Genomic DNA, 18,629 nt, shown 5'->3' on the forward strand with positions numbered 1-18,629 from the left:
ACAGAAATTCGGATTTAGTAGTAAAGAAAATCTGCAGTTTTCTTCAGCAAAATGTCACCTCAAAATTTCGTAACCCTGGAAAACTAATTCATTTCGTGCTCGAAGGGGCAATTATGTCGTTAACTGCAGGAATAAGATTACGTTCCCTAAAACTTTTTGCAACTTAAATTTTCAGCGAAAGAATCCAAACAGATCGACTTGTATTAGCTTACCGTTACACATGTATCATATGTCCTTAAAAGGGCACAAAACTATTTGGGAACAAGGAGACAACAGTTTTAAGTATTTTGCTCAAACGGTCAGTCTCGTTGGCACCTGCCCCTGTTCAAAAAAGGCCATTACGGACATACATCTTTTCTTCAACTAAAGAAGAAAAAATATATTAATGACACATTGACATATAAATCTAAAAACCCTGCCATAATAATGGGCCTGTAACGTATTTCCTTAGTCTATTCTTGCAGACCCCGAAGAAGGTTTGTTTTCCAAACCGTTATACATTCATTTTTTAGTTTACGAAATGTAATAAACCCGGCTGGTAAATAAATAAGGAAATGAATAAATAATTAAGTGTCGTAGTATTTAGCACTATTGTGCTAATTGGGGACACTATAAATCAGTGAAATAAATATGCAAACTGAACATAACATATGTTAAAAATCCCAGCCAGTGGGAGGCAAACCAGTACACTCCAGTTATTTTACGGAAACACCGGCCAGATGAAAAGCGACCAGAGCCAACTACCATGGGATGCCTGTGGTTATCGCAGCCTGCAGCTCGCCGCACGCTGCGCCCTGGAGCTGGTCGCTTCCTGTCATCGTTGCTAAAAGGTCTCTAGTGAGTACGCTAGAGATGCAGTTGCCGGGTCAGGCAAAAACAAGCGTCATTATAATACTTCATCAACAAGAATAATTTCACTGTTCACTGATTTTCAAGATTGTGTGACCATATTTGCTGAATATTTGCTTTCACTGGCCAATCAGGAATGGCTTTGCGGCTTGGCATCGATGGGCTGATAAATTATTTTCGAAGGTGTGTTCTTCACTTTCGCTCTGTTCACAGCTGCACTGAGTTGTACGTCTGCTAACGAGTTTATTTTCCTCGAAGACATGTCTGGTTTAAGGAAGGCCAAGAAGTATGACTGGAAAGACAGCAATTTAGCTTTGTTTGGCTCGGATATAGAGAAAAACGTAAGAAGTTGTTGAAATATGTTTTGCGGATTTTACCTGCAAGGAAATAATGAGGTTGTTGTAAGCTAGGCTTCGTCGGAATTTATTCGTCCACAGCTGTTGTTCAGTAACGTTTTCTACATACAGTTTTATTGTTTGTTTTAACACAGGTGAAAAAGGCATCCGCCGAGACAGAGAAAGCTTGGGAAGGGGCCGGCGAAAAAGTTGGCTTGCAGATATGGCGAATCGTCAAATTCAAGGTGGGCTTAAGCTTACATCGCTCAATATTTTAGAGATTTTTGTCTCTAATAGCGCTTTAATTGCAGAATTTATCGAAACAAATCTGGAATCAGGACTGCTTTGTTTCTTATTTCCAAATTTCGGGCTTAAAAATGTTTTCTCTTTGAGGAAAATTTGTCTGGTTACAAAAGCGTGAAAAAATTTTTTTTAAAGAGCAATATCAAGGGGTACGTAGAACGTTGTGGATCTTTCTGCGCAGACGGGTGTAACATGGGTGTGATCAGGTCGTGTGGAACATCACGATTTCATTGAAGGACTTGATATTTCATTGCTGGTGTTGTAAAAAAAATGGAGAGGCTTAAAGATGCATATACTTTTTTCTTTTCATTGGACATTATTTGCTTCTTCCAGCGTCGTTGTAACCACAGCCCCCCTCCGTTGGGGCAAAATATATGTGGATAAGTGGGGCATGTTTTTCCACCCCATGCCCCGCAGTTAATATTAGGTGTGGTTACAGTAGCCATTTAACCCTTGGGTAAATGGCTGTTGCGCACGGGGAAACAACGTGTTCACGAGCGGTTGCTGAAAACTCTTCTTAAAACAGGGACGATAATTGGCCAAAACAGTAACGCGGTTGGCACTCAACTCCCAACATCACGCTCACGCGACAAAGTTCGCGTAACTTAACTACAAAACTCAAAAATGCTTACGACAATTCAAATCAGTCTATGCGTGCGCGCTCTATCCGCGCGCACACCAGTTCGTGTTCTGTCCTCTTAACACAACGTTTTGTGTGTAACCGATTTTCCCAGAGTGAAATTGCCTTCAGGAAATTTCCATGGATATTTTAAAAAGAACAAAAGAGTTTCCCATGACAGTTCCCGAGGTAATTTTATGGGTTAATAAGAACCCAAAGCCGCTCAACCAATCATGAGAAAGTAAAATGTGCCAAACACTAAAAATAACATGTTGTTTACTCGAAAGGTCAAATCGTACCTGCCACTGCATTTCAAGCTCAACAACAATCAAAACATGGCTCACTCTTTTCACCAGTGGTCCAGAACCCTATCGTTCAGGGGTCGCTGAAACCAATTTTGTGTTCGGGTAAATACCCAAGTTCGTCCTGTCTTCATGATGGCAAACAACGAGTCAGCATGTTCTTAAATATAAAACGAAAAACTGCAAGCTCTGGAAAAAGTGTATTTGTTGTTGGCGTCAACGTTCTCTTCTTGAAATAAAGTCGTGCTGAATTACCAACCCTATTTGAGGTGGAGGTTGTAATAAAAGCGTCAAAATTACCGAAAACATTTAATGATTCGTGTCATTCATGTTTACGTTTATCTGCGTTTCTCATCAAATATGGTAAGGGTTTACCGTTCCCCTTGGGCAATTTATCATCGGTAACCGCAAGCATGAAATTGATCAAAACCCAGACTGAACCCAACCCAAGCTATTTTCCCAAGGGGAGCTTTTGGGGAAGAGGTCTAATGTAACCACACCTATTATGACATGTAAATACTTTAATTTTCACAAAGAGTTTGACTAATTGATTGAATATTTCCATTGTAATCACTAACAATAACCTCGCAGAAATGCTTGCTACAGGGGTCATTTGAGGCTTCCATCATAATTGTACAGTCCCAGAAAAAATCCATACCCACCCCATGGAAGATCATTGGAAATTCCTAGGGGGTGGGGGGTCTTAAAAGTCAAAATTTTAGAAGCAACTTAGCTAAACTGGAAATTCCTGGGGCGACAGGGGGTGCAAAACAGAAAGCCTTCAGTGGGGGGAGTATGGATATTTTCTGGAACAGCTCAAGTTTCTGTGTCACAAGTGATGTTGGAATGATTTTTCTTTACCTTGATCCACTGTTCCTTGACTAAATCAACTTTCCTTTCTTCATTCTAAAACACATTTAGTTTCCTAGGTAGGGAAAGAAGGAGATACCTTGAAGAGATAGTGATAATAAAAAGTTGTAGGTGGATCTCTGACAATACTAATATGTTGCATTATTTTGTAACTTCCTTGGATACATTGTGTATTATTAAGAAACTCTACTTCACATTATATCTCTCCTTCCATGTGTAATGTAATGCACCAGTCAATTCCAACAGTGCCCATCCCCCCCACCCCCCCCCCAAAAAAAAAACTGGGCCAACCACCCAGGGATTAGGATTTTAGGAAAATGAACTTGCAAATGCCCCACTGCTGGGACAAAATAGATGTTCAAATGTACCAGATAAAGAAAAGGTAATGCACTACAAAACAGCTGTGTACCAGGAATTATTAAAAGACATAGGAAATTAAGGGCTCTCTCCCTTCTTCACCTTTTTGTGGGATCCTAGCAGGGATTTAGCACACTAAGGGCCTAGACTAGCGGTCTAACTTTACAAGGAAAAACAAACAAACAAACACAAAAATTTCTAAAGCCACTGTACTAAAGTCAGATTGGATTAATCTTGTCAAGGTGACGCACTGGCCAAAGGAAGACAATGGCAAATTCTTCAGTGGAGATTCCTACATCATTCTGAACACTTACAAGGATAAGGAAAGTGACGAGGTAAGTTATACCATGTCTAACAATCAAAGACAAGGCCAGTGTTGATCAACATCAAAGATATGTTCACCCTAGTTCTTAATGGATAACTTGTGATCAGGCCCTGCCTCTCCCACTTTCCCCTGAGAGGAGGGCCTGTTTGTTAGATTTTGTGTGAAATTAGGTTAAGATTGTGGACTTCTTTTTGATCAATACACGTAGCTCAAATTAATGATTTGTTTGTTTGTATTACGATTGTGTTCCGTTCGACATGGAAAGAACGCACTCCTAATTAATACAGATTGGAGTCAAGATTGTATGGGACAATTTTGATTGAATGAATAGATCCATGGATCTTGGTATGTGTACCTGGCATCCTCCATAGATTTTGCAGGGACAGTTGACATCATCACCAACTTGGTAAAGAGAGAGAGCCTGGGATCGAGATCATCGAATGCACTCCTGGATCGACTGTTGTTTGATTGTAGGCATCCAAGCCTCTGAAATTTCAATTCCATTATCCCTGTTGATGTTGCCAGGGTGAAGTCTTTCGTGGATGACCTCTTTTAGGCTCCCGACGGAGCCTAATATTTTGCACCCAAAAAAAATACATGGACCTTATATTGTTCACCCAAAAAAATACAAGACTGGAAATTTTAGACCCCAAAAAATATGACTTTTATACCCTAAAAATGCAATTTTAAGAAAAGTATACATACTGCCTTTCTGCTGTTCTGGAAATTCGGCACTCCAGCTACATGCAGATTATTCGAATCATGCTTCCGGATCTTGCGGGAAACTTTAGCTTGAATTGGGTAAGAACTATTAGCCTGGCGGAAATTTGAACCCCCAAAAATACGCGGTTAAATCTTCAACCCAAAAAAATACAGGAGTTGAAAATTTTAGACCCAAAAAAATATGTCGGATCCCCCTGTCACGTTTACCCCCGAGTATTCCCCTGGGGCCAGGGCTGGAAGTGTAAGATGTGACTAGGTGTATTGTAATGGTGTAGTAGAGACTAGTTCAAAATTAATTCTAAATTGAATTTTTTTTTTATTTGTTTATATTTTAAAATTTATGGCATTTGTTGGGCTATGTGCGCAGTTTATCACTGCAGTAACCTTAAACTGACTTATTATTTGTTATTTTAATATTCTGAATCGAAGCTTTTGTATGATGTCCACTTTTGGATTGGCAAAGAATCCACTCAGGATGAATATGGGACAGCAGCGTACAAGACAGTTGAACTGGACACCCTTGTGAGTTTTGAAACGTTTGTTAATAGTTATTGTTTGTTGAAAGATCTTGCATGTAGATTTTTTTGCTTAAATATGCTTACAGGTACATGTACAAGCTGTTTACAAAATTATATGCAAAAGTATCCCCCAATTTCAATTGATTAATTTAATCATTTAGTCATCTATTTAAAGGGGAGGGGGGTGCACATGTAATTAATAGCTAAAGTGAGACATTATTTTATTATTGTTATTAGAGAATGATCCTGAAAAATATGTTGGAGGGTAAAGTTTTGAAATGGAAAGTAAAATTCGAAATTTACTTTCCAAAGTGGGAAGTGATGTCAAAAGTTAGTGTCAAGCCCTGCAGGGCCCTGTTGTTGAAAGCCCAATTATGCTAATCCTGGGTTAGCTTGAACTTTTATTCAAGTTTAGTTTCTATTTAGTAAAGATGCTTCCTAAAGATTTTTGTCCCTTAGTTTTAGCTTAGAGTTTTCTTTACCATTAGCTTAAAATCAGCCCTTAAAAACATTTTGAAGAAGCAAGATCATGGGGATCAGCTTTAACTGGCTTTTGAACAATCGGGCCCAGTTGTCCAGTTGGCTCTCTTATCTTAAATTATTAGACAAGTGTATTCATGAAAGATCCCTGATACTAAAACCAATGAATAAGTTGTTCTTATTTGGTTACTTTTCTCTTTTGTTAGCTCAATGACAAGCCCGTCCAGCATCGAGAAGTGATGAATCATGAAAGCAGCTTGTTCAAAAGCTACTTCAAAGAGCTTACAACCATGAATGGAGGGTATGAGAGTGAAATGATTCTCTTTTTTCTTTTGCTATTTTAAATTGATAAGCATGTCAAAAACTTTACATGAAACACCTACACTGTAAAGTTGCCCATCTGTTTAGTCTCACCATGAATAGCACCATATATTCTGTACAGCTGAATTTTTGAAAAACTATTCCACACAGGATGATAAATTTGCTTCAAAATTGACTTGCAATTCCTTCAAATCACTAATTAAATAAGTTCCAGCCCTTGAAGTTGAAATTGTATGTTTTCGCTTCTTAGGCTTAAACAAAGGCTTATTTGAATAAAGTTTTCATTTAGGAAAGCTTTTTGTCTATTTTTCTTTATATTTTCATTGAAGAAAAGCAGTACATGTAACTACATAATCTTAATACATGTAAACAAACACAATAATATTGGCCTTGCAAGCAGATCAAATTTACTTAAAAATAACATCTCTTTTTTCTTTTGTGCTTTTTCTGTTTAGTGCTGACTCAGGCTTCAGGCGAGTTGGGCCAAAGGAGTACAAGCCTCGCTTGCTGAGATTCAATGATGAGGTAAATTTACTGGGTTGGGACATCTCACTCCACAGTGTATGACCAAACCCTTTTAGACTAAGTTTTCTAGCCCAATTTTCCAGAACAGCAAAGAAAACCACAATGCTCATGTGTGATGTACCATTTAAAAGGTTTTGGATGAGTGAAATTCATTTCAAGATAACTGAAAGAAGTTAGGTCTTTGACAGAAATGGTTTTGAGACATCAAAATTAAAAACTGCAAATTAAGTTTCACTGATTGGCACATGTGATAGGGCTACCCGCTCGACCAGCTTTTAAATTTATGCACAAAGACACCTGAGATATGTATATATGTCAGGGTCTGTGTAAGTGCATTTAATTTAAAAAAAAATTGAAAAATTGTAGGGGTGTTAAAGCACATTATAGATATTTACCAGGGGGTACCATTTTTTTCTTTAAACTCAAAGATCATTCCAAGACCAGTTTGCTGTCAAAATTTCACTGCAATTGACCAACTTGATATTGACCAAGTTTTCATTTGTAGGAAAGGGTGAAGTTGTTACTACACAGTCAGTAGGCCTTTTTACAGTTGTGTACTAAGTGACCTGGCCTTGCATTGGAAGCGAGGCTGAAGATGACCTTGTTTTGATTCAAACCTCACTGCTTTTCATATGTAGATCATGCTGTTCTTATGCTAACTAGTTTGCATTTACATATGAAAAGCAGTGAGGTTTGTATCAAAACAAGGTCACCCCCAGCCTCGCTTCGCAACCGAAAACGTCCGAGCCACTTCCGAAGATTTCCGACGATTTTCCGAAGACTTACGAATGTTACGGAAAATGTCCGAAGATATTCCCACGACCTTCGAACACATTAATACAGCCGTTAATACAATTCGAACAGATTGTAGACATTTGAAAGCTTTTGCGATTGTTATAAAGGGGAAAGAAGTAATACATAACAAATGTAAAATGAAATGAAGTTTGTTTTAAGAACAGCTAGTCCGGATTTGTGAGTCATGCATGAGAAATTGTCCTCGATGCGTGAGATTGATGTGTTTAGTCCGCAGGCGTGAGGCTCACGCATAATGCGTGAGAGTTGGCAGGTATACACAACTGTTAAATGGCCTATTGTCAAGTATGAATTTCACATGCCTGGGAAATCTTGTCATTTGTTTGCAGGGTAGAAACAAAGTAAGCGTGAGGGAGGTTCCATATTGCAAAGAGAGCATTACTCCAGACAATGTCTACGTTATTGATAATGGGTTGACACTTTACCAGGTAAGTGTCTCTCTTTCTTTCAATTCAGTGTGGTTCCAGAAAATATCCATACCCCCCCCCCCCCACCTCCCACAGAAGGGATTCAAAATTCCAGAGGTTGGGGGGGGGGGGTCAAGTTTCCTTGAAATTCCTGAGAGGGGGTGTAGCAATAATATATTTGTTTTTTCCAGACCAGTTCCATAATTCTGACATGTTCAGTTTTTTTTTTTTTTGCATTTTACTCCCGAGCCATGGACGCAAAAGTAAATCTTGTTAACAGCACAAAATGAACATTTTCATTGTGGTTGATTTCTGTCGCTGCTTGAGTCCGGTCATTTTCCCAAACAGCGGCTGGCAAGGGAAGCCCATATTGTAGAAATAAGATGAATAAATCCTGTAAATTACACTCGCTTGAATGTCTCCCACACATATTAAACTAGGAACTTCTGTCACTTCCAACTATATCATCGTCATTGCATTTTTTTCGTTGTTTTTTATTGTTTGAACTGAATTATTGGGTCAACGTTGAACTACAGTGACTGTAGTAATTTGGAATTGACAGAAAACAGTTCTCTGATCCCAATAAAAGTAATTCTTCGAGAACTAAGTAAAAACAAGGTAAAACAATTATAGTTCAGGAGGCAAATATTATTTGTCAAAATTTACAAGCCGCATGTGATATAAGCTTAAATCAGACTAATGAACTTGTAACGTCTTGTTTTTTCATGAATTTAAGCTCAAAACATTAATTAAAATATATTTTCGCATAACAGACAGGAAAAATTTCTTTGATACCCATGGTAAACTGATCACATATTAATGATTAAATCATTACATTTGCATATATTTACAAAAGGCATCCCAAGTAATTCAAAGGAAGTATGTAACACAATTTGGTTTACAGAACATTGCAGTGTGTGCGCTGATTACTGCTGAAATGTTTTTGAATACAGGCATGCTACTTACACGTCATTTTCGGCTAATCTTTGAATGAAAAAAATCTAGTTCTGTAAAGATTTTCTAGCTCTGCCAGTATTTAAATTGCCGTGGGGGGAAATCTCTATTCTTCATAAGCTTTGCCTCTCTTTTTCCAAGTTGCATGTTCACTTTAAATTTAATATTAATTAGCTATTTATTACCTTTTCTATTCTATTTGTAATTTATTGTGTGGCAAGATAATAAAAATAAAAATAAATAAAAAATATTTGGACAGGTAGCCAGTAGAAGTGTTGCTTGCAAGCAGTGCTTGAACTGATCAAGGAGGCACAACATTGTTCAGTGTTGCTTTACACTTGAATAATTGATTGCCTTAAGTTGCTGTCTACTTTAGCTAGCACTGACACTTTCAAAAGTTCTTGAACCCTTGTTTTAGGTTAATTAAAAATTTGATTAAAAGTCGGAGCTCTCCTCCAAGAAATGTGCTGAAGATTTATGATAATTTTTCATTTTTTGTTTGCTAATTTAAAGGTTAATGGAAGCCAGTCTGACAAGGATGAGAGGTCCAAAGCCATGGAGTATATCGGTAAATTAAAGGTCAGTGTCAAATATCACGCAAAATAAAAAAACGTAAGCTATATGGGTATGTGCTGCTGTGAAGGGTATGGTTTTCAAGCAATTTGGTCTGGGATAAGGTATAGAAACCAGAGAGTTTGGGTTCAGAATAAGGTATAATTTTCCAGGAAACTGATCAGTTGCTTGAAGAACTTAGCCTAGGAATTGACACTTTAAAAAGGTGTTTTAGTTGTTGTTGTCTTGTAGAAGATTTTGTTTTGGCTGGACTGTGTTAGTGACTGGGTTTCTGGAAAATAGTGACTCTGTGATAGGGTAGAGGTTTTTGGTTTGTAGTCTAGTATAGGGTTGGAACGTGAACTTGGTCTGGTTTAGGGTGAGGGTTTCAGAGTCCCAGCAGCTCACCCCCACCCAAAAAGTTAAAGAGTACCCCCCTCCCCCACAGGTAGGGCCTTAAAGTTGTTAGGTTACTTGGCAGAAATTCTAAACCATCCTCTAGTAAATGCACCAAAAGCTTGGTTTGTGGGTGTGGCATTTTCACTCAAGTCTAAAAGGTAACAATTCTGGCAATAAGTAGGGTTCCTAGGTATTTGTTTTGCAGCTTATACCCTTATTCAAAGGCTCTTATAAGCAAGTCATGAATGCTGAGGATATACCTGAGGAACAACCAATTAAACTTCAACTCAATTTACAGTCAATCTAAGCTCCAAAGACAAATACCAGTGAAATATACCCACGAAAACAAATAATAGTTTTGTAAGTAAGTGTTCATTTGATCCCATGGTCATTTCTCAATAAGATAAGTGGTTCAAGTTCCCTGAGAGTTTACAGCTGACCTGCCAAGTGAATCCAGGCCATTTTAATAGTTATTTTGAATCCACTCATAATAACTGCCATGATATCAGTTTAAAAGACAGTTATGTTGTCATTTTAGATTTAAACAAACAGCACTGGGCCACAAATTCAATTCCTGACAAGATTCCCAGTAATGCTCTCTCTTTCAGGGACTAGTAGGGACTATGTAACAAAGACAGTTTTAAAATAATGTACCAAAAATGAACATAAAGCTCATAAATCTCAATGTACAGTCATTTGTAGGCTCGATTACCCGCCATTGTTCGGGAAAATGAGCCCGCAGGATCACAGACCGGACCCGGGAGACGGGGGAAATCGAGCCTAAGTCATGTGCTGGCCATTTAACTTTTGTGAAGATCTTTTTAAATTCAGCACCCAAAGGTGGGGCCCAAATTTTGGATAATTTGAAGGAGTTGTTGCCTGTTGTTGTGGCAAATAATTGCTGTTGTCCCAATAACGAGGGGATCCTTACAGGTCCGTTTTTTTAAATAATTAGATTGCAGTAAGAAAACTATAGAAAAAACTCTGCAAGATCAAAACACTAGTCCAGTTATCTGGGCAACAGAGATAGTTTAGCATGCACTGTACTGCATGATTGTGAAAGTTGGATGCAAAGCTCCAGCCAGCAGGCCAAACTGGCTGCTGGAGTGAAGACAAATCCAAGTCAGGTCATGTCTGTGATTTGTGTTGCTTAATGGAACGGCAATATTAACTAAGCTTCCTTGATTTTTGTTTTAGAGTGAAAGAGGAGCCAAATCAGAGGTTCTTGGTAAGATTGAATCTCTCTGTAGGTCTAGGATTAGGGTGTAAATCTCATGTTTAAAATACTCAGAAATCATAGGGGATGGTTTAGAACTTTATTGGAGAGTTGAGATTGTCTCTGTAGTCCTCCAGTCCAGCCTCTCCACTGTCAGTTGAATGCCTGTACCATTTGTGAATCTTCATTCAGTTTACATGTACACCACCACCTCTGTTGTCCCCCAGTCCAGCCTCTCCACTGTCAGTTGAAATCCTGTACCATTTGTGAATCTTCCTACAGTTTACCATCTCTGTTGTCCCCCAGTCCAGACTCCATCTCCACTGTCAGTTGAGGTTCTGTACCATTTGTGAATCTTCATTCAGTTTACCATCTCTATTGTCCTCCAGTCCAGCCTCTCCACTGTCAGTTGAAATCCTGTACCGTTTGTGAATCATCATTCAGTTTACCATCTCTATTGTCTTCCAGTCCAGACTTTCCACTGTCAGTTGAAATCCTGTACCATTTGTGAATCTCTGGTGCTAGTCTACTATTTCTGTTGTCCCCCAGTCCAGACTCAATCTCCACTGTCAGTTGAAGTTCTGTACCATTTGCGAATCTTCATTCAGTTTACCATCTCTATTGTCCTCCAGTCCAGCCTCTCCACTGTCAGTTGAAATCCTGTACCGTTTGTGAATCTTCCTACAGTTTACCATCTCTGTTGTCCCCCAGTCCAGACTCCATCTCCACTGTCAGTGGAAGTTCTGTACCATTTGTGAATCTTCATTCAGTTTACCATAGATCTCTGTTGTCGCCCAGTCCAGACTCAATCTCCACTGTCAGTTGAAATCCTGTACCGTTTGTGAATCATCATTCAGTTTACCATCTCTATTGTCCTCCAGTCCAGCCTCTCCACTGTCAGTTGAAATCCTGTACCGTTTGTGAATCATCATTCAGTTTACCATCTCTATTGTCCTCCAGTCCAGACTTTCCACTGTCAGTTGAAATCCTGTACCATTTGTGAATCTTCAGCTAGTCTACTATTTCTGTTGTCCTCCAGTCCAGACTCTCCATTGTCAGTTGAAGTCCTGTACCATTTGTAAATCTTCGTTCAGTTTACAGCCTTTGTTATCCTCCCTGCATCCAGACTCTCATCCTCTCCACTAAAACCATTAGAAATATTTATTTTTCCATCATATTTATGGTAGACCCCTCTTTACAACCATTTCAGTTCTCAGTTCCTTGGGGAACATACGCTGTCGAAGTGGCCTGGCTAACAATTCTGTCAGAATGAGATGCACACACTCTTTTGATAAATAAAATTATTATTATTAGAAGCCCATACTAGAGTGTTAATTACAAACTGCTAGTTTACCGTTTACAGCTTTGTGAAGCTATTTTTATTGTCAAGCCTTACACATAAGCTCTTATCGCAAAATTAAAGTAAGCCCAGTGCTCATATTCAGAATATACTGTAACAATCTGCTGTACGGAAAAAAATGTTGGCTGTAGATTTTACTGCAAATTATACCTTGCAAACCTAACACGGCCAATTAAGACATATACAAGCCATATTTTTGGCGAAATTCGTCCCCGTACTAAAAGCATTTGTGCATGTATGCTAGGTTTGTAGTTTTTACAAGTTTTCGTTGCATTTCTATAACGGTGAAAGTACCATGTACCAGTTGCCATCCTTTTCGGTAAAGTTGATTATGGTCATGTTGATATATACTAATTGAATCAACAGATGACAAGTTCCAGTCAACAGTTCATCTTCCGTCGGGGGATCCATCAGCGGACAATGAGGTTGACTAGATTCATTATTTCAATCTTCTTTCAGATTTGTTGATCGTTGCTTCTAGAGCTGAGAGGTCAATTTGTTTTTTTTTTTTTTTTTTTTTTTGTTTGTTTTTTTTGCTCAGATTCTCCCCATAGTCCCATGAATTGTTTTATTTTTGTATACAACCTGATCATTTGGATAAAAATGCCACTTCACTGCCCTTAAATTCTTTGAGGTTTTTTTTTTTGTTTTGTGTTTTTTTGTCATTAACCCTTAACATGCATGCATATATCTTTTACCTTGTAAGTTTTAATGTCTGTTTGAAATGTGTGAATAAAGACTTTTATTATTATAATTGTCATGATTATTATCATTATTCTCCTCACTGTTCTTAAAGAGGCAGTATCACCAATTTTAAGGATCACTATGGTAGCCAAAAAAACATGTTTATCTCAAAGGAGTAGTTAAAATAATGGTTTAGTTTTGTTTACAATAACCTTACTAGTGCACAGAAACTGCTGTTTAGTATGTTTGGCTGCAGATGGCTAGGATGGAAGTGGATTGCAACTTGAAAAAGTTGGCCAGTTTTTTCAAGTTCTTCCTGTGTATTTTAGAGAAGTCGCTAAAAAAATTATTGATGATGGTTTGTTCTTCCTTGGAGAAAAACCTTGATATTTTCTTCCCGATGTTGTAAGAGCAATTTCATGTTACAAAACAAGTTTATTGTAAAATATTTCGGCAGTTTTGACAAATATGCAGCAAAATCGCTGTGCAAGTGCCCCTTTAATATATTTCTTATAGTTCTAATTAGGAGAATATTTCATCATCAACATCAAGAAATGTTTGTTTTTTTTAGTGATCATTTCCTTTACTTGTTAGATCAGGAAGTGATATTATAAGGAGAGAAACTGCATTGTTAAAAGTTTTTTACTAATTTTTACCACAGATTGTAAGCCTTTGCCCCTTCAAATCTTCCTATTGTTTCTTGATTGTGTAATGAATAGCTTTTTTCAACTTTGATCGTATTCTGTAAATATTAATAGCTCATTAAAAGAAGCACAGTCATATTGATCTCAATTGAATTTTTACATGATGAGTGCAGTAGGCTAGCCATTGCTAGCCAGACGTGTTAATGGTTTCTGTGCACTAATTTACATTGCCACTTTTAACAGAATAATAATTGTTATTGGGCTGGCTACTATGTTTAAGTTTCCACTGATGCAAATTTGTTTTTATAGACAGAAATACATGTATGTTTTGTAATGTCCTTAGAGTCGAGTCAAATTTATCCCAAAATTCTATATTTTCAAAAATAATTAGGTGGTTTATAAATAAGACCAATTAACATTAACCTTTGTTTCAGAATCCATCCATTTTCAAATACCAAAAAAAAATAATTGTTGATGCCGTTGAGCCCCTCTTGATTTGCCCAACAAGTGACTGATCAACCAATGAACCAACAAGAGTTGACAAGAAAAGGCAAACCATACCAGACTTTGGTTGTATTATTTTATTAGCTCATCAGTGGAATATTGTTTAAAAAGAAGTGACATCTGATCGTTAAAAGTTAGTTTACATAAATTAACCCTTTGTTGTCTTGTTCCACAGGATCCTGAAGATGATGACTTTGAGAAAACAATCTTCAAACTAAGCGATGAAAGTGGGCGGTTGGAATTTACCAACATGGGTAAATTCTCAAAGAGGGTGCTGGCCAGTTCTGATGGTGAGTATAAACAATCAGTTATTGTTTGACTGTTTGATGGGAAGATCACCTTAGAAAACATGACATGAAGTCATGAAGTCATATAGCATTCTCCTTTTGTTTTTTTTTTTCTTCCCTTTAACACCTTTTCCGAACGATATTTGTACAACAATAAGAAAACTTCTGTCATCAGAATTCACTGTAAACGACATCTGTCATTTTCTTTTCAAACATCACTGGTTGGAATCATATTGTCCAGCTCAGTGGGGCCCTCCCCTCCCCCCCTTCCATCTTTGGACCAAACCAAGGCCCTTAGGGCCAAGGTACTGAGATACTTCCCCCCACCCCCCAATCACTGACACAAAGGTCTGGATTGCTACTGGTAATATTATTTTAAAAAGACGATGATGGGAAATGTGAGTCCGTTGTATGAAGTTTTATGAAGTGTGTTCACGGCTGCTATGTTGGAGGAACCAAACAATAATTATTAAAGATATTTGCAAAAAATAAAATTTATTTCCCAAAGGAAAGTCATTCTATTATTATTTTCCCAAAGGAAAGTCATGCTATTATGAAGTTATTTGTCCTAGAAAGTCTTTGGGATTCGTTTGGCTAAATCTGAATACCCTAGCTAGCTGCATCAATGAGTGAAACCACAGGCTGTTATAGTTTTGTCAGGCAAAAAGACACAAGGACTGTACATATCACTCCTTCTCAGACTGCCTATTGGCCTGTTTAGACAGTTTCAACATTTGACCAACATTGGTTCAACAAAAGTTGAACGGATGTTGGACAAAGGTTTGACGAATGTTAAACGGAGTGTTCAAACAGCATCAACGCCATTCAACATTTTCAAGAGCAAAGGAAAACTGGGAAAGTTGAATCGATGTTGAATGAAATTTTAAACCAATTTAAATTTGATTTAACAAGCTTTCAACATTTTATACATGAACGACCTGTTCAAACGCCCCCCACATTTGGTTCAACAACTGTGTTGAACGCATGTTGAAGCAAATGTTGAAACGTTTTAAACGGGCCTCAACTCTGAATGGCCCAGTGTTTTATCAAAGAGCCCATGTTCAGCAGTGTTTGGTGATTTTTATGGAATTGCATTCAACATGCATTGATGTATCGCTGTGATATTTGTTGTCATTCTTTTGTAGTGTTTGTGTGTGACACTGGTAAAGCCTGTTATGTTTGGACTGGAAAGAAGGCCAGCATTGATGAAAGACGCAAGGCCATGGAATATGCCCATGTAAGTTTCTTTTAGAAACCTTAGAAACCAAGTCCTACTTTATTGGGTCGTGTGGTATTAAGCAGCCGTCTCGTAGCGTGACACAACACTTCTAGTAACACTCATTATTTTTCTTCTTTTGTTTTTTGTTGTTATATATTTTATTTATTTATTTATTTATTTATTTATTTATTTATTTATTTATTTATTTTTCTATTCGTGTTGATCAGCCACCCCAGTCCTCCAGGTGTCGCTCGGTCAAAAATTGGTGATCTGAAGGTCTTTGTTTCAAAACTCTCTTATTTTTTCCTTCTTCTTTTATTCCCTTTTTTATTATTTAATGATAAAAATCTTAAAATAAAATTTAAGTTGCATAGAGTGGGGCATAAATAAGGCCGCTTATCAAGCCTTTATGGCTCTTTTGTTTGCAAAACAAAGGAACAACACAAACAAGAGACAATGGTACTTGGTTTCATTTAACATTTATTATTATTATTATTATTATTATTATTATTATATTATTATTATTATTATTATTATTATTGTTATTATTATTATTATTTCGTAAGTTTAGTTGCTTTTAATGACCGATATAACCTGCTTATATTTTTAATAAGAGTTGCTTTTTCGTCATTAAGGACCGTATTTTAACTTCCAAATATATTTTTAGTGATGATGTGATCATATAATTTTTTATTACGAATGAGAATACTATTGTAACTTGATGAGATTTTTTTTTTCTTTTTCTTCAAAAAAAATTGTGCTTGAAAATAGTCTCTTTTTTTAATCGACAAGAATTGTAAATAGGCTTTGATAGCTCTGTTTTCTACTATTATTTATAATTATTATTATTATTATTATTATTATTAAATTATTAACTAATTTTTGTATTGTATTTAGTAACATTTTATAGTTTTTTTAGCGATTGATGTGTCTCTACTTTTACGTTTGCTCGTATATATTTTTGCTCAATTTCAACCATAAAGTACTTCTTAACTCGGATTTTTTATAACTACACACGCTGTCAACAAAACTTGGCGCCAACCAAAACCAATCGTGACCTTCTCGCGCGCGTTTTCCCGCGTTTGACTTTACATGAGTTTCGTCGAGTTCTGATTGGCTCAACGTGTTGTTTACGTTTCTTGTGATTGGTTAAAGTGATTTCTTTTTGTTGGGTTTAATGTCACTCAGTCAGAAACTGCTCTAACAGACAGCGATCGTTTCTCCTCAGAAGTACTTGCTAAAAACCAAGCATCCACTGGTGCCGGTGACTGTGGTGAAGGAAGGACAAACGTCACCAGCCTTTGAGGCTGAATTCTAAGTGGATACTTACAAGGTGAGAACACAGGGCACTCGCAGCACTTGGGGGTGAGGGAGGGGGGGGCTACTCAGGTCTATTTGTGACGGGGAGGTGTGGGGGAATTTGTTGAGGTTACAAGTTTTCTTCAATTTTTGACGTTCTTATCACACAAGAAAACTGAATGTACCTTAATTTCGATATCAAGAAATATTACTTCTTTCCAACTGACGCGTGCTGGCCCTTATTATATAGACACGAGTGTTTTACTGCAAAATCCACCAATCGTAAAATTTATACGAAACTACATCCGGGACCCGAGTGGCGTATTCTCCATATCCTCACAAGTGAGGATATTGATGACGTCACTTCTCGCTTTTTCACGTTTGTTTTTGCAAGCAGTCGGTGAAAAATGGAGAGCGATTTGTGTTTAATTATAATAAAAAGAAAATTACACGGCGGCTTGAAGATATGAATTTTATTTTACGGTGCTTTAAGGTGGTGCTTACATCTCGGTTTGTGGATTTTGTCGTATTTGTGCTTTGATGTCAGACAGTCATTTTATAACATAATGGGATTATGAAATTATTCCTTCTGGAAGGCCTTACAAGTAAAAGTAATTGTTTGATGTCAATTTTGTTTCAGCGCGTTTCCAGAGCTGAATGGACGCCAAGCACACCTTGAAGCTGATAATTGTATTTTTAAAAATATTGGCAGTTTTGTAGTGAGCTCTTTTATATTAAACAGGTGACTTGTGACTCAAATGTGTAACTCTAAATTAATGTGGCAGATTTCTTTATAATAGTGGAACCTGAGTTGTAAACTCGACGCACGGTTGAGTGTTGTCAAAGAATGCGACGTGCTTCTTGTCGTATGTACTCGCCTTTCCCTGGGGAATGTCAGCCAATTCGCCCACAAGAACTCTTCTTTGCAGGCAACGTAGTAAAGTCGCCTTTACTTAGAATTCGTCTACGGATCTACAGAGAAATCCTCGTTCTACCATCGACTTAAAACTACATTACACGCAAGTGGAACGTTTCGAATCCAGTTTTACACGCTAACTAATAAGACTAAATAATAGGACTTGTCGTGTGAGCGGGACAGACAACTTTGTTGTGGGCGAAATGACAGCTTTCTAGCCCAAATTCTTAGACTTTGCAGCCGAATGCCTAGGCAAAAAAAACTGAAGCACCGAAGCAGGACATTAAGGATTTTATTGCCCCTTGCCTTTTCCCGTGTGTGTGTCATGCCTGTTCAGTGGAAACTAAAAATAGGCTCTAATATAAAATATCACTATTGTTCACTCGTCACGCTGTTGTTAACCTATATTTTTTGGTAAACTGAGGGTAAAAATAAAGTATGATGTTGTTGTTATTGTTCCAACTCTATTTGCTTCTGTCTTAACAGTGATCACACTGGCCTCAGTAAACAGACCCCGCCATTGGTCTTCCCGCGAAAACTAGCAGTAACAACCGACGCTAAACGGCCGTTTACTCAGGCTATGATCGCACTAATACCTCAGTCAACTCCCTTTATTGCGGACACCCTCGAGAAGGGGAGTTAGTGTCCTTAATAGCGAGATTCCGTAATAGCGGGAATTTATTTCAGTCAAACGTCTGTAATTTATTTTTGCCGGGGATTTAGCTGCTGCCCATATTATCGGGGTGTCCGTAATAGCGAGGTGTCCGCAAGGGGAGAGTTGACTGTAGGCGTTTTTCTCTTGAAATTCACAGAGGGAGACAGGAATCGGAGAAAGCGCGGAGGACTCG

At 37.7% G+C, this 18,629-nt stretch overlaps 1 protein-coding gene and 1 long non-coding RNA gene across 2 annotated transcripts; both read left to right on the forward strand.

The window, feature by feature from the left end:
- The first annotated feature begins 799 nt into the window (after nt 1–799).
- On the forward strand, nt 800–18,234 carry LOC146484596 (gelsolin-like protein 1). Its single transcript, XM_085104638.1, has 14 exons — nt 800–1,190; nt 1,340–1,429; nt 3,878–3,970; nt 5,113–5,205; nt 5,888–5,982; nt 6,458–6,527; nt 7,670–7,768; nt 9,215–9,280; nt 10,850–10,880; nt 12,595–12,653; nt 14,236–14,350; nt 15,493–15,584; nt 16,795–16,899; nt 17,506–18,234. The coding sequence occupies exons 1-13, from the start codon at nt 1,110–1,112 to the stop codon at nt 16,882–16,884; spliced, it is 1,074 nt and encodes a 357-aa protein (XP_084960764.1). The 5' UTR covers nt 800–1,109; the 3' UTR covers nt 16,885–16,899; nt 17,506–18,234.
- On the forward strand, nt 10,887–12,118 carry LOC146484597 (uncharacterized). Its single transcript, XR_014863600.1, has 2 exons — nt 10,887–11,232; nt 11,394–12,118. It is a non-coding gene; the product is annotated as an uncharacterized LOC146484597 (long non-coding RNA).
- Nucleotides 18,235–18,629: the final 395 nt, after the last annotated feature.

Source organism: Pavona decussata, unplaced genomic scaffold, assembly GCF_977016875.1.
Source record: "Pavona decussata unplaced genomic scaffold, jaPavDecu1.1 SCAFFOLD_32, whole genome shotgun sequence".
NCBI classification, from domain to species: domain Eukaryota; kingdom Metazoa; phylum Cnidaria; class Anthozoa; order Scleractinia; family Agariciidae; genus Pavona; species Pavona decussata.

Excerpts from the sequence above, each read along its gene's own strand:
- LOC146484596 (XM_085104638.1), top strand. The coding sequence starts at position 1,110 with ATGTCTGGTTTAAGGAAGGCCAAGAAGTATGACTGGAAAGACAGCAAT. Across the intron at positions 6,528-7,669 it reads TGCTGAGATTCAATGATGAG|GGTAGAAACAAAGTAAGCGT; the intron begins GTAAATTTACTG and ends ATTTGTTTGCAG. Across the intron at positions 12,654-14,235 it reads ATCCATCAGCGGACAATGAG|GATCCTGAAGATGATGACTT; the intron begins GTTGACTAGATT and ends CTTGTTCCACAG.